Raw genomic sequence first — 16,808 nt, 5'->3', positions numbered from 1 at the left:
TGTCAATGACGTTAGTCCTTACAAAAGCCCTCATTCCTCCAATGTGCAGCCACGTGGATCGGGGGAGTTATAATCCTAAAGGACTGTAAATGTTAGGGATGGAAGCAAACAAGCTGGGTTTAGGTCAGAGCCTTCTTTAAAGAAATTTGGTAAAAATTAACTGCACAGGGAAGGGTGCTGCAGCTTTTCAGCACTGCGCAATGAGGACTTTGAAAACCTCCCTTGTTCATCAGAATTCAAGTGGAGATTAAAGTGTTTAAGAATTCAGATTAAAAATTGTGTTAGCTGCTTGTTGCCTTTAGCCTCATGCAAGTTTTGGCTCTACGCAGATGGCTCATAAGCAGGGATAAAAGGTCCATGATGACAGCCAGCCAGCTACCTTGGGTTTAATTGCTTAAACTGTCATTCTAGTGGGTACCACGATGGATAAAGTCATTAGCAAAGGGTATCTTTCTAGTGCTCTTGCTACATCTGGAAAAGTTACTTTTGCTTATCCAGAATGAGGACATGCTAAAGCTCATGCATGAACACTCATACCTTTCTCTTGGCTTTTTTCTTTCATGTATTTTATCTGCTATTCTAAAGTTGTTCACTTGCATATTCAAATTGCAAACTATTATTCCTTTGAATGCATTAATATTAATATTGTAGAAGTTCTATGGGATGCCTTTTCTAGTTAATATTGTTAATATTTTTTTTAATGTCAGGAGAATTATTTCCAAGGCAAAAATGCAATGTAGGGCTAATGTAAGGGAGTGGCTGGTATCTGCCATAACACAGGAAAACAACCTTAGTCTTTAAAAAGAGGCAGTGAACTACTGTAGCACTTTTAATGAAGATCTCCTGTTGTACTGATATAATCACATGCTGTGATACTTAATAATGAATGCTGTTGCCTCAGACATGCTTTGAAATAAATAAGTCACTAACCAGCCTTCAAATAGCATTTTTTAATATCCTTTGCTCACCTTGTGGCAGTAATGTACAGCAGAGACTATTTGTCGAAAGAAGTGTCTTGTCTCTCTCTCGCTTAATCGCCGCCTCTCACTGATGTAATCATACAACTCTCCTTTACTTGCATACTCCATGATGATCACAATCTTATCTTTATTTTCAAACACTGCACAGGACAAAAGAAAAGAAAAAACACCACAGTTGAATCAAAGGTTTGAAAACTGATGCTTTAAAGAGTGAAGAAGACTCAGGATGACTGAACACATCCTATATCATCACTGCAGCCTGGAGAGATGTACTGCCAACCCCACTGCAAAAAGCAAGTTCCAAAGTTAAATTTTTCCAGAGGAATATGACAACATTTTAGACCAAGAGAAGGAAGTTGAGGCTATCTTCAGTTCGATATGGCTATATAAAAGAAGCTCTTTGCCTCTATAAAATGGGGTCACTGGGTGGCAAAGTCAACTTGGTCCTAATGAGGTAAGGTGGACACTTGTGCCAGCAACACCTGAATACTAACCTCCACTCCAACAGGGACTGCCTCTTACCAGTAGTCCTCTTGAGGCCAGAGGACAGAAGGAAACGGGAGCTCTTACATCATTTGGAAAGGGTTAACAGAAGGCATAATAAACTCTGTCTTCAACGACTGGTTGATACAGGATTGCCATTTGGCTTATAATGACTGTTGGTTGCCTTTCACCTACCATCAAAATCCAACAAGTGAATCGATGCACATGTCCTCTTCCAGCCCAGCTCTGTGCAACAGCATGGTGGGCATGGACACTTGAGCTAGCAGTGTCTGCAGTGTCTCCGGAGCTGTACAGCTCTTATCAGTATGGCTCTGCACCCTGTCTCATGCACCCAACCCATCCTCAAGTTTACTTATCTCCTGCCTCCACCGCATGTCCCACTGGATGCTGTAGATAGGTCCTTTGCCACTTGCACAGAGCCGGCAGCAATGCGTAACTCCCACGTAAGCAGCGCAAGGAACACTCATCTACTACACATCACAACTTGAATGTTCATTGAGGCTGAGGGTACTCTGTGCCACATGCTGTCAAGGACTTCACTGGGAGTTACAGATAACTAAACAATTAATATAGTAAAGCAGACTGTGAGTAGTCTCGAATTGCCATAATGCCCTGACTGCTAGATAGTTTTTCCCCTCCGACACCTAAAATCCACTGCAACCCACTGGAAACTTCCTGTACCTGCCATAAATAACCACTGCTCATATTAAGACATGGTGATTTTCCTTTTCTTTTTAACTGTGGCAGCAGCCTGCTGAGGCTAGGTCACCCTGGCAGCAAAGCATCTGCAAATTAATGAGGTTACAGGGGTTATTACAAACGGATGCTAGCTGTGACCAGCCCTACTGGAATGATGCCTTCCTCTATCTCTTTAGCAAAGCTGAGCCAGTAGTCCTTAGTGTTTTGAAAAAAAAACCCAACAAAATAAACAACTTCAGCTTTTGCACTGAAATGCGAAGCTACCTCTCTCAACACGCAGATATTTGCTGCTCTTAGGCTTTGTCTCATGTCTTCTCACACCTTGTCACTCAACTGTACAAGCCAAAGCCTCTGCAGTTGCCTCTAACACCCCTGAACCCCAGCCAAAGAGCTCTGATAAAAGGGAGAGCGAACAGCCAGATAAAATTGGCCGCGTACTTGTCTGCTGGCCTCACTGTACCCCGAAGCAGAGGCTCCTGCCAGTGATTACATCCTATGTGCATCCTCATTAGCAATAAACTTCGGAAACTGGAAGAGCCGTCTCTGGATGGATTATACTTACAGTATCCTCTCCAAGAATGACAGACTGATATTGTCTGGGAAAAACTGAACATGCCCTGTGTCATATAGGGAAGTGCTGTGATGTGTTACCAATAAAGCAGTAACATACACATTCATTTTGCTAAGCTTGGAAAGGCTTGTTAGATACAGGGTTGTTTAGGAAGGCAAAAAGAAATAGTTGCCATAAGCTGAGACAAACCACTAAAATGCTCTTATTTAAGAGATTTGAATTAAAAAGAAACAAACAAAACAAAGCAAAAAAAACAACTCGCAATCCCTCACCCCCCAAAAAACCAGGTGATTCAATGAGTTAGGGGTTATTATATGATGCACATATAGGTGAAGATGCCACATGGCACCACTGGTCTCAGTGGACTCTCATGGGAGGGCAGACTCCAAGCAGTACCAGCTGAGGACCACACATAGCTCAGGGGAACATTTACCTCACCAGAGGGGCACAGATGGGGGCAAAGGGGCTCTCGGCTCTTCCCACCCCGCTGCCCTGACCACTTATGCCTTACCAAGTGTTCGGTGCTAATGGTGATAATAACAGCAGTAACAGCCGTGATACGATGAAGCATTCTTCCAGCCTGTGTTTGTATTAAAGTTCTGCCTTCATCACTCACTCATGAGAGCTTTCTCAAATCATCCTTGATGTTCTGAAGTTTTAAATTCTAAAATCTAATTTTTTTGGACTAAAATTTGTCATATTAATACAAGTCCTGATCCAGACATATTTTCCTTCATTTCTACAGAAGTGACATGAAAAGCACTTGGTTTGGAGGAATGTGCATTTAAAGGTAATTTCCATCTCAAATTTTCTCTTATGCCCTCTAGGAAACTGAGATAATACCTTAAAATTGAATTTAGGAAAGCATAAATCACTGTTCCAAATTCTGAATTCTTTTCAGAAAACTGCACTAGAATCAATGAGAATAGAAGCATCCCAGTAATTGGTATTCGGGTTTCAGTTTACCAGCACACTCAGGACAAACTCGCACACTCTTTTTCTTGACAAGGGAGCATTGTGAGAAGGACACTACCCTTGGACTTAGGTGACATTACAGAGGCCTCCTCAGCATTATTGTAGCTAAACGAATACAGAATTATACAGCAATTGATCTCTTCATCAAGGAGTAGAGGTGAATGGAGAATCTATTTTTCTTCCAGGGAAGTGGGAGATATTTTTTTTACAACTGCATCATTTCAGTTCAGAACACCCCTATCATATCAGCTGAATCTCATGAGAGGGCATGCAGCTACTTTCCTGCAGAGAAGGAACTGAACGGAGGACAAAAACTTCTTAAATGAGAGCTGCCACTGAAGGATGAAGGAGTGGAAAGGCAGTAGGATTTATGTCTATACACACAAATCTTAAAGAGGAATTCAGCGGTCAAAACTATCAGGCACTTGACAAGGTGGCATTCTGGCAAGTCTCAGACCATCAGCCATGCACACCACGAATTTTCACAGTAGTAGTTAGGATGCCAGGCAGGCTTCATACAGACACTTCTGAATTTCCCTTCTGAGCACAGTATGAAGTTTTATAAACATATGCTCCAAGAAGGCATTGTGGCCAACGGCTGGGGGAAGAGAGGAGGGCATTAATTAAAGGCTGGATTGACTTACTGCAAATAATAATGAGGTAATAAATATACTGCCCTGTTAACACCTGGCCTGTAACCTGCAGGCTGATGACGGACGGATTGCCTCCATATAGCTTCTGGGACTGCTTGGTTCACTCTTTGTTTTTGTTGCGGATGATTTATTACCTGCCATCCTACTGCATATTCATTCCGAAACTCACCCCCGCCTCGAAGTGTGCCTCAGCCCCGGCTGCAGCTCCTGCCGACGGAGAAGCACGGCTTTGGCAGGATGCTGCACCCCAGGAACATCCCGCAGCTTGCTACCGATGGGACAGCCGTGTTGTACGAGCCTGCTCCTAAACCCTAACCAAGGGCAAGGGAAGGAGGGAGGTTATGTATAACAAAGGTGGGGCTGCTCTTGCTTCTCTCAAACCATCGATACTCTGCAAACAGCTGGCCAAATAAGTGGAGAACTGTCAGTATCAACACCCAGACATGGCAGCAGGAGAGATGGTCTGTCAATCACAAATCAAGAGATGGGGGTTGCTTAGATACGAGGCATGAGCTCCACATCTTAGAGGAGAGAGCAGCAGGAGAAATGCTTGCTACAGGCTGTGTGTCATTTATTTCTGAGCCACTGTGTTTATTTCCACCACTCTGGAAGCTGAGTTATGTTGAGAGAGCTGCAGCAAGACCTTGGTGGTGTGGGAGGGCTGCTGCACTACCTCAGCCATGGCAGTCAAGTGGTGCAGGGTAGTGGTTGCAAAACAATAGTACTCCTTTGGAGACAGAGCCTGCAAGATGAAGGATTGACTTCTGAGAAGGCTACGCTTCCACCTGGCCGCAGGAGAGGACAGCACTGGAGGGACAGCACTGTGAAAGCACATCGGGAACAAGAGAGCAAGGAACGGGATGTACCACAAGGCGTGAGGAACGATGTAATTGTATGCCCAGGAGATGAGCAATAGGACTGTGTTAACGTACTAAGACATGGGTCACGGCAATGTGGAGAAACAGCATTTTCCAGTGGGCTACAAGCTTGTTTGGGCTTGGTCTGTTCACCCCAAGAGCCTTAGCCGAGGCTAAGAGCAGCACTCTACCCAAGACCCAAGCAGCAAATGGTGCTTAAGATGCTGTGGTCAAAGAAAGATTTCTTACAGCTTTTCTTTAAACTCCCCCCCTTAACTCTAACGTGTTTGTTTATTTTTTTTTTTTAAATGACAGAAAGAAGGTTCTATACTTCCAGGCTGATAATTGAAACCAAATCTGCTGGCTTCAGAGCTCATTGAAGAAAATAAATGTGAAACTGGGAAAGAACTTCACTTCTCACTAGCAAAGACATATCTGAGACAAAGTACATTTTGTAACATCAACAATCTGTCTCTTTCACAGACTGTTCTACGATAGCAATAATTCTTGGATATAATCTCTCCACTTATTTATATTTAGAGGCCATGAAATTATGAACTCAGCTTCTATCTACAGCTTTCCATTTTCCAAATAGCACTGGTTGCATAGGGACCTCTTGCTGATCAGCACTCTTCTTTTCAACCCTACTGCTAAATTCTTCCCTTTAGGTACACCAAAGTCACCTTCACTGGAACTCACAGGGCAAGTTTGACACTGGATGAACATACTCACTATCCCTCTTAAATGCTAAGATGGACTTCACGCTAAAAGTGTCAAAATCCCACACAGGCGTGGTTTTGCAAACATCAGTCAAAAAGATTTAATAGTACATTGTACACCTGTCTATTAGGACAATTCGCTTTGGACTTACTACCAAATTCAAAAAGCAAAGCAAAGCAGAATGCTTTTGTTCTTCCTCCAAGCTTACAGGATGCTAAAGTCAGAGCGAGTGCCGAGGGGGGCATGGATTATTTTTTTCCCCCGTAATGGACTACCTCTTTGTGGGCTGATTCCATTTGGTTTACATGTAACCCTGGGGTAAGGATTTTAGTTTGTTAGTTTAAGAGGGGCGGCCAATCTCTTCGCACTGGAACCATTTGAATTCTCCTCATGCCTTTGCTCTCTATCAGAGCAATCTCCTAAATTAGTTCCAGTATGTTGACATTCCTTCCATCTGGTGTCTTTCCATTCAGCGGTATTTTTATTACTCTCCTAACAGCCGCAGACAGAAGTACCTTTCCACTGCTACAAAATGCTCTTTTATTAAAGGTCAGCCAAATCAAAAGAACAAGCAAGTTTGTTTTTAATTTTGGAGATGCAGACTAGAATAACCTTTTCATTCAGAAAAGTCATGTATGACCCAATTACCTCACTTGTGTAATAAGGCTCGAATTATTCTTCAAAAAGACATGGGAGTATTGAAAAGTGTTTTTTACCTTAGAAATTCAGCCCGATGCGTCTTCTGTGTTCTTGACTGCTTTGAAAGTTTTACAGTCCCTTGGCCTATTTTTTATTTTGTTTTTTGTATTTATTATTATTATTATTTTATGACTGTTTTTTAATAGAGCATACAGCAGACATGAAATATCCAAGGGCCAATGTAGAAAACCACGTGTATGCATACACATAAATTTATGCATATGCTTAATTATAATTGAAGATAGAGAGATATAAAATATGTGTTTTAAAGCTAAGCTTGTCTTAAATTGCTTTCCTGAATTATGGCCTTATTCAGCCTAACTGCATCTCTTCTTAGATTAAAGGAATGATTAAGATCATGCAATAATCATTTTAAATCAGACAGCATGCTAGAATTTACTCCCCAGTGAGGAGGTTAAATCAGAACAAGAACCATTATCCTTGCTGAGGTTGTTTCTCAGAGAATGAGACTAAGGATACGCAGGTTTTGATGGTCTACTCTTTAAAAAGGAAGGAAAAATGAGAGTTGCTAATTCAGCCACAATACCACGTTACACTAATTGTCTTTTGTTTCAGCAAAGAATACAAGAGCTAATTCCCCCTTTTTTTTTTCAATTGTGATTACAAACTGCTGTGGAACTTCAAACAAGCAAACATTTACATTGCAGTGGGAGGACTGTGTAAATGGAAGATAGAAATAAATTTCATCATTGCTTGCAATCATTTTGACATCTGAATTGGACCTGCCAGTGATCTCACACATTTGAGTTATGTCACATCCGACAAAGTGTTGTTTAGGCGATCACCCTGAATGACAGGAAATTCATAAAGGTGGTCTATGTAACTAAAGAGTTAAGTTTGTTTATACTTGTTTCATTACTATCTCCAGACTCTTGAAATATTACTTTATGTTCTTGGACATTATCAACTGAAAACAATGGGAATAAAGCACTCAAAGGTCAAAAGCCTACATAATGAGAGGAAATCTATTGGAAATGTGGTTAAGGAGTGTCACTGCTGAATTACTTTCTCTCAGCTAAATAAAAAAAAAAAGAATCATTCCAGCTTTCCAACTTTCATCATTCTTGTTTAAAGCCCAGTTGCCCACGTGATGTTTTGAGGGACTTTTGACCTTTTCAGGTGTTTTGCACACAGAAGGGATGAAGTCATTAGGCACCAAAGTTTGTTTTGATTACGTCTGAAAACCAGGAGATAGCAGAGGCTTGGGATTGCCTCCCCAGCGCTGTCAGCTTGAGACGCGTAACTCTGTTGTGCCCACGCACAAACCCGCCGACGGTGGGAGCTGCCACCTCGGTCCCCGGCTGCCTGCCCCATCCGGGGCTGCGCATCGCAGCCGATGCGGGGGGACACTTGCCTAAGCTGGTGCTTCTGGGCAGGGGGACAAAGTTTGTCAGCAACAGCTTGCATCCGTGCACCTTGCCAGCTACCACCCAGGCAGATTTTTGGCAACGTGGCTGCTTTTGATGACCACACGGTGGCTTGAATGACACAACTCAAGGAGCCCTGCACTGGAGACAGGCCTGCATGTGTCTGAAACACCAAGCGTGCATTTGCTTTTTGTTGCATCAAGTCTGGCACAAAGTGTGAGATTGAACATGGATTTGGCAAGTAAGATGAGTGTGCTGGAACACCATGCCGCCACCGTTACACTCTGTCAGATCTTCTTCTGTTGCCTTTGGGATTTGAAAGTACAGAAGAGCTGAACCAGTTTCCTGATTAATCAAAGCATGCAACCTAGCTCAAGTCATTGTGGACTGGTAGATACATGACAGAGAATCTCTGTGCTTTTTCTTAAGAGTAGCAAAAATGCAACCTAAAAAAGAAGTAAGAAGACCCTCTTACATGGGAAATCCATTTGTTGTGCCTTGTTGCTGTGAAGGGTCCAGCATTGTTCTAAGCATCCTGGCCTCAATCCAGCAAAGCACTTCAGCACATGCTTTCCTTCAGTTACTTGTTCACGTTAATGCCATCGTGTTCCATGGGCACCAAATTGTGATCCTAGTATTTATTAATTCTTCAGGGAATATCTTCATTAAACTATTTCTACAAACATGTTAGCTAATAATCTGTTCATTTTTAAGTGCATTTTGCAAATGGGCAGACTTTTCTGTATGGTTATGCTGACCAAGGACAACTCTTCCAGCACAGAAACACTCAACATAGGCACTGTATTTCACACTACAAAGACTCAAGAGCTCACTCCTGAATGTACCAAGCATAACTTCACTCTCATGATTGGTCCAACACATGTATAAATGTTTGCAGAATGCTCTTTCCCTGGTTTAACTTTTATAAAGTATTGCCAGATGAGATAGATTTTGCACTCAGGCTACCCCTGGAAAAATATGTTAGCTCTCAAAGGCTTTATTATCAAATCCTGGAGTTTTCAAGGCAAAAAAAGAAATAGGGCAGGGGAAGGGCTGAGGGGAGACAGACAGATGAATGGACAGAGGCATTATTCTATAAATTAAAATTTATGTGCTGAAATCAGAACACTGCTAGCAAAGCCAGCTTCATTTATCCAGTCCCTTTCAAGGAGTTTAAAGTCACTTGAAAGAGCACTTCCCTCGCAGCCGCACTCGACAGATTGCCAATTACAGCCCTGCTGAGAGGATGGAATTTCTCTGGAGTCACAACTGTATGTCTGCCCTCGCAGGAACGGGCAAGGTATGTGCCTTTTGATTAGGTTACAAAAAAATATCTCTAAACTGGAAAGCTTTGTTTCCACACATCTAAATTTTCTCAGTATCAAAAAAAAAAGATAAGCTTGTGTTTACATCAAGTTGACAAATTCAGAGGTTAATTGCTTTTAAGCAGGCAGGTCAAAAGGATACGTAAACAAGGATCCTACTTAAGGAAAACACATGTTTGCAAATGCAATACAAAGAGCTTTCAAAGATACTACAGGGAGATACAGGATTGTCCATGCTAGGTAGATCTGCACAACCTGGCACCTACAGAAAGCGCTGTCAGACATGCAGTGGCAGTCTGAAAACTTACAGTAAAAATTAGTGAGAAAGGAGAAAAATATCTGTGGGGTAGCTTCAGTTTAAAAGTTAAGCATCTGATCTAAGTTAGTCAGCTAGACTCCTTCTAGAGCCAACAGGAGCCTCCAGTAAGTCATTTATCCCACCTATCTGAAAAAATGTCTCCCAGGAGGGAGCAAACCACCCTGTGTAGATGCTGATCTCTCTTGACTAGAGAGGGAAACTAGACTTTTAGCGTACACCAACTGTCTAAATGTTGGATGGCTTAAATTTGGTGAGATTAAGCCCATCCCTGAGGACTGAATAACTTCAACATTTTTTGTCAGAGGATAGCAATATTATCACTCTTTATGCATCACTCAAGAGGAGTAGCCATGTGTTTAAAATCTGACTTCAAGAGGATACAAATACTTCAGTCCTAGATGTAGTCCCTTAACTTCACTACAAGTGCTCTTCAGCTTAAAATGAAGCACACGCTTAAGGATCCCTGAGCTCACATCCTCATCTCTGGGCAGTACGTAACTGCTCCTCTGGATTCAGCTGCGCAACCACACATCTTCCCACTGCTACAATATCTAAGTTACAGCATTGGCTGCTAAAGGCCAAATACCGACTCTGCTTGGAAAGGTTGGATGAGCTGTATAGCTGCTATAGCTCTGCTCGATGTAACTCCTTCCAATGAACTACAGTCCAACCAAGAAGCTGATTTCCACTGCCCATCCCTTCAGGCCAGGAAGTAAACTTAAGAAGCCATAAAAGGCTGCTCTGCTTTCTAGAAAAAGAAAAGGAAACAAACCAGTAACAGACCGGAAAACTTCCCAGAAATGAGAGAAAAAACTGCCTCCGGGTTTGTCGCTGCAAAGTGCTGCTGCTGGCTGATGGACCACACGGGGACCATAAGATCACCTGCCATAGGTGCTCGCCCTCCTGCAGACAGGACGAACCCTCCATTGTGGAGCTGGACTGGCTCTGCTGCAGAAGCACTGCTCCTCCCTCCATGGGGCCAGAGGGCAAAGTTTTGCTCCCACGGGACTTTATTGTCTGCTTCTTAAAAATGCTGTAATCTTTCTAACTTTTACGAATGTTTTAACTCAGTAAAAACTATTTAAAGTAAGGATGAGAAAGGCAATTGGTCAAAGGACCGCAGCATGCTTAATCTTTTTTCTTTCCGAGTTCCCGTGCACATTTGAAATAACTTTTGTTCCATTTGCAACCCACATGCTGACACAGCATCCCTCCCCTTTTCTGTTCCCAGATCCTGTTATGAGTTTATTCAATAAAAAGACAGATATTCATCTCTTTTCAAGTACAAGAACATGCTTTTGAATAACTCAATATGCGATACTGTAACAGTACGCCAAGCCAGCCCTTGTTTTAATCAGTCATATCAACTCTCAGAGCGAAGCTGCCATATACATATCATCACCTTGCACATTTACCTCACGGGTATGTAAATACGTAGGGCTAAATTCGGGCTGCCTGTTCTGCACATAAGGAAAGAGGTGATCCCCGGGGACAAGGCTGCCCGACCCAGGTCCCTCCAAACCTCTGGAATCCACATCCCAGGTCCACCATGCCACCGCAGGAACAGACCTCTTGGCCGGTGTCTTTTAGCAAGTACCTGGCCTGAATATCCCAGCTCTAGCTCTAGCTGGGATGTTACTTGAGGAAGGAAGGAAGGAGGAGGAGATTTTACTAGAGTGACACTCTATAAATATATAAACAAACAGGCAAATCAGGGAGGAATGCCCCTGGCTTCCTGCTCCTTGCTGTAGGACCAGGGAGCAGCTCCCAGAGGCAGGAATTAGCAGGCTTCCCAGCTGTGTCCCAAGAAGAAAGGAGTTAGAGGAGGAAGACAGGATAAGGAAACAGGAACAGGATAAGGAAACAGGAACGATAAGCCAGCGACAAACTGACAGGAAAGCGTGCAGAGGTGGATAGGAAGCGGATGCTTGGATTCAGGGGGAAAAGCAGCAATGGCAGAACCAACAAGACTAACTGGCAGGTAAGGGAGGACCAAAGGCCTAAAAAGCAGACAAGACTGGTCTTGTACAGTCCAGGGAAAATAAAGCATAAAAGGACTGGTTTAGAGGCTGGGGACGTAAACAGACATCAGGCTGGTGCGTGAGTGAGGGTGAAATTAAACTGAACTGTCCAACAGGAGCAAGATGAGGTGATACATGCAATGATTTCCCACCTGCCACGGACAAAGCACATAACTCACACATGAAGAAGCTCCTCCAGGCAAAGGGTTATACATCCATGAAACACTGGTACTTCAGAGGGAAGGTAGTGCTCAAAATGATCTCTTTGGTAAGGGATCGGTTACACTAGGAGTAGGGGCTTGTTTGGTGCATGATCTCAAGAAACATGAACATCAGGTCTGCAAGAACGTAACAGAGCAGTCAGGGAGGAGAATCGCATTCACTAACCTTCATATATGGTGATGATATGAGGGTGGCTGAGGGATGACATGATCTCAATCTCCCGTCTGATGTGAACCATATCTTGTTCATCCTTAATTTTGTCCTTACGAATGGATTTTATTGCAACCTATAAATTCAGGAAATCAAGCATTATTCTTGGAACTGAACAGATGCATATAATCCATTAAGGAGAGTTCAAAAAATAAATACAGATGTTAGATGTTGGCAGAACATGGAATGACCAAAACAAAGCTTTAAAATACAATCCTCCATGCCCCAGCTCCTACATTTTATAGCAATAAATACACTCTCATTACAGTAATGGGTGACATGAAGTTTTAGGGTCTTCAGGTCTTAGGACTTCACTGAGAGGGAACACAGCATCTTTTGGAAGGATCTCTGTGTTAGCCTAAGTACTCTCCATCTGAGGCAAATGGCAAAACTCCCAAAAGATTTTGATGGGAAGTACATTTGCTTAGACATGATTGCATCTGACAGTTTCAAATAGAAGCTTTGGAGACAATTTCTCCGAAATAAGGTTGAGATCTCTGATGGAACAGAGGCAGGGAATCCAGGGTGCTGATTACACATTTATATTTGCCCACATTAATACACAGAGGATCACATTAACACGGGTTATTCCACAGTTCTCTAAAGCAGGCAAATTGCTCAGGAGTTAGGACTTATTTAAAAATCAGAAGAAATAAATCTTTGAAATTCACATCTAAACTCGTCCTCATATAAACCCAAGGCTTTCAGGCCCTACACGGCACTTATGCAATCACTGCAAAACCATATCCTTCCTGCATCCTTCCTCAATCAGCAACCTTTTTTCAAGCACATCGTGTGACTGGGTATCTTTCCAAAAGGCAGGGTGGGAACAGAGGAAGTGATAGCTGAACTTGCAATATAAATTCAAATTATAACAGCCCTTGTGAGTGTGTGTATGTGTGTTGCCTGTGAAAAAAGGGCTTATCTGAACAACGCCATAAACAATCACGGAGGTCAGCTCATGCCCTAGGAGAAATGCAGAAGCCAACAATGGAGAGAAGCTGGTGGGAGAGGGAAGGTGAGGGCATTGTGCATACTGAATGGCAGCACGGCCTTTATTATACTCAATATTTACCCTGCTTTATTTTTGTAAGTCAGAGTTCAAGGAATAAATTACCAGCTACTTTAAAATCAACAATACGTCTTTGAAAAACATCACTGACCTGCTGAGATGACCACCCTTTTACGGGTAAACAAAACTTTTGTCATTCTATGCAGCCAACTACTGCGGGCCTCTCCTGGGAAAACATTTGTAAATCTGTGATTTATGTGATTTCCCTAGTTCCTTCAGAAAAAAATAATTTCACTGCCTACTTCAGTAATTGCAAGTGGCATGACCAGTATTGTTTTCATTATATGATGTAGCATCAAGGATATTGAAGAAAGAAGGGAAAATCTTACGATATTATAAAATTGAAATGTACCTAAACAGGAGCTAGTTTAAAGGATCAGGTTTCCTACAAAGCCTTCAACTCTGAAAAGCAACATTGTTCAAAAAAGCATTAAGCACATGCCCCATCCCCTCCAATTCCCAAAGATTTCAGCACATGCTTAAAATTAAGCTCATGCTCAAGTGCTACCCTACTTTGGGACAGCAGAACAAAAAGCAAAACTCAAGGGACAAACTGATTTCCATGTTAAAACCAAAACAGTTCTTTTCTTCCTCTTGACCCAGACATTTGGGATAGAGATTTTAAAAGTAACAATGTAACTATGGTCTTATCTACAGGGCACCTATTTCTAGAAAAGGTAATACAACAGATCTTAATTGAATGAGTGATCAAGATAATGTCCAAGTAATTCTAGAGATGGAGAAAGCAACTAACACTAACGATGAGGTTGGATCTGCCCCCCTTCCCATGTTTGCACTGGGACAGCCTGCAAATGCAAATACACCATGTATACAAGAAGGATGTGGGTGGCTCTTGGAGCAGCATGTGCATTCCTGCAAGAAATAAATATAGACATGGGTAAAAACACATTTTTTATTAAAAGACAGCCTTGTACTTGGCTCTGAGGAAGAATTTAAGAAGGGTTTCATTGTCAAATATACAACGGGGAGCAAATTCTTCACCATTCTTGGCTGGTAAAGTAATAACGGCACCCCAGAGGGCATGCCAATCTCCTACTAACTTGACTCTGTGCTTCACAGACAGGACTTTTGTATGTCTATACATAATTACTGCAAATGGCCTCCATGGAATAACTGCATATATGAAAACATATATTTTTAGATACAAAAATGCAAATGTGATTGAAAAGCGTGGCGGCACTCTGTAAATTAATGTTTGGCTTAATCTTCAAATGCAAACAGATGTGTTGCCTGGGAACATATTTTTCAGCAGGACCAGAGAGTTTACAGTCTCACAACCCTCGTTGAAAAGTGGTTAAGGCATCTAGGAGCCTTAATTTATAAAGGCTATTCCTAAAAGTTTAACCAAATTTTGAAGATAGTACTGAAGCTCTCCTGAAAACATCACTTCCCAGTTGCAGGGGTAGAATTCAGCAGCCCAGCCGAGGTACTTGGGATTTTGTCAGTGACATCCAGGCTGCAAGATCTCATCCCAACATAAGGAAAGAACGCATGCTGAACACATCTCTCGGATTTTAACATTAAAGACTTTCTCTTCCCTCCCTCAGCTACTTCAGATCACAGTGACCGGCACTCGGAAACAAGGAAAGACAATCAGCAGGTTGTGAACTACCTTAAGTTCAGCGAATGTCGATGGAGCCAGGGCAGCTGCCTCCTGCGAAGCTTCCACCTGCCCACGCTCAGACCATCCCCTGCAACCCTGACAAACAGCAAAAGTGCTGTGGAAGAGGCAATACCCCTTAACCAGGGCACGGTACATTACCAGTACTAGCCCCTCATATTGGAGCAAGGCTTCAGACACTCACACATACTAACAAAATAGTATCACTGTCTATTTGCATAGCACACGAGCACGCTCAAAGCAGAGTGCAGCCATTTACTAATTAAACCTCGGGAGGCAAGTGGTGAAGCAGCACTATTCATCCACTTTTAGGAGATGAGGAAATTGAAACAGAAAGCTGACCTGACTCCTAAAGGAAACAAGGACAGTAGCATCTCAGAAATCGCTGCCTGCCTCTCCCTCACAAACTGTGCAACCCACCACAGGACTGCCTTGCTCAACAAACCATCTGATTATTGAAGGCTGATTTCTGATACCTTTCCCCGTGTTCAATTGCTATTTTTCCCCTCAAAAAGAACCTTGGGGAAGTGAAAGGTTTGAAGGCATCTCAACAAATACTTTTTACCCCACGCTGTCTGCCTGGCAGCCTGCGCAATCCCCAAGTGGATAGGCTCCACGTCTCAAAGGTTATCAAGAGTGCACAGCCTTGCTGGTGACCTGGTCCGAAAGGCCAAAGAGCAAGCGATCGCTGTCAGCGGACTGTCACCATCAGATGCGGCATCCCAAAGCAGGATTAGCGGAGCAGCGGGACAGCATTCGTTCCAGCTCTTCTCCCCCTCAAGAAAGGGATTTCTGCCAGGCAAGCGTCTTTCACCTGCATCAGCCTGCTCAGACTGTGTCAGCAAGGGCACTTGGGCTTAAATCTACTGATGTGAAAAAAACAACACGAACAAGAAAGAGTCCAGTTTTGGGGTTTTTTTTAGTATTTCATGGAAATGTTACAAGTTACGATCACATTTTAGGTATTTATTATATATTTTATTGTTTTCATCTCTCTGAGCAAAATAAGATCCCTCGCTGTTCAGGCTGTAAAACAAGTCTCTCTTCCAGGTATTCTAAAATATCAATAATGGAATTTCTTTCATGAAATGTATTTTACTCAGAAATATATTCCAGAAAATACATTTTCAAAGCGTGCTTATGCTTTTAACACCAGACAGAGCTGGCTCCATTTTTCAAAACTGCACTTACAGGACTGCTGCCAGATACAGTACATGATGAACCTGAAGAACTTAAGCCTAATAAAGAAATAATCTCAATTGAGAAATACCTTATGAAAGAACTTGTTTGTTCATTCTTTAGGTCCTTTTCTTTCTTGTTTGCCTGCCTCCTTACTTTCCTTGCTTTCTCTGAAAGCAACAGCTTCACTGTGTGCAACATCAATATTTATTAAGGGTCACAGCCTATGAATCAAGAGTAGGGCAAACGCAACATGTTTTTTTACATCAGCTACATTAACTACTCCAAATATTCCAGCTCAAGATCTGCAGAGAAAGTGCTATTAGTCCCTTCGGTACTCTCAAAAACACTGTACTTATACCTCTACCACACTTTCTCAATATATTTTACTGGTTTTAAGACTTAGATAATTTAATTATAGTATTTTTAGTAACTTTACTAGTGGAGGAATTTGTATTTTTCCTAGCTTCTTGTCTTAATGACAATTTCAGATAACTCCAAGACCTTGCACTCAGACAGAGTAACATATCAGATTCTTAATAATGAAATCTAAAGCCTCTCACCCCAACAAAACAGGTTCAAGTTCACCCAAAGCCCCTATAGACACGGTATCCAACCTGGCAAAACACTTTAGCACATGCTTGACTTCACACATGTGAGCAGGCCACTGACTTTTGTGGGATAGCTCACACATATAAAGTTAAATATATGCATAAGCACCAAGGTCACAGCTCAAAACTAGGCCATGTGATGGTCCCTCTGGGGATCAATG

General features: G+C 42.3%; 1 protein-coding gene across 1 annotated transcript in view; it reads right to left on the bottom strand.

Moving 5' to 3' along the window:
• NUAK1 (NUAK family kinase 1) overlaps positions 1–16,808 on the bottom strand; it is a 49,309-nt gene that overhangs the window by 12,119 nt on the left and 20,382 nt on the right. Inside the window, exons 2-3 of the mRNA XM_075050828.1 lie at positions 12,099–12,219; positions 969–1,120 (exon numbers count right to left, since the gene is read on the bottom strand). Of these exons, the coding sequence (XP_074906929.1) occupies positions 969–1,120; positions 12,099–12,219 (273 nt within the window). The remainder of the gene's footprint in view (positions 1–968; positions 1,121–12,098; positions 12,220–16,808) is intronic.

The sequence above is a fragment of the Buteo buteo genome, chromosome 19 (assembly GCF_964188355.1).
Source record: "Buteo buteo chromosome 19, bButBut1.hap1.1, whole genome shotgun sequence".
NCBI lineage: Eukaryota > Metazoa > Chordata > Aves > Accipitriformes > Accipitridae > Buteo > Buteo buteo.
Note: the sequence above shows the minus strand (reverse complement) of the source record. Positions and strands in the feature narration are given on the sequence as shown.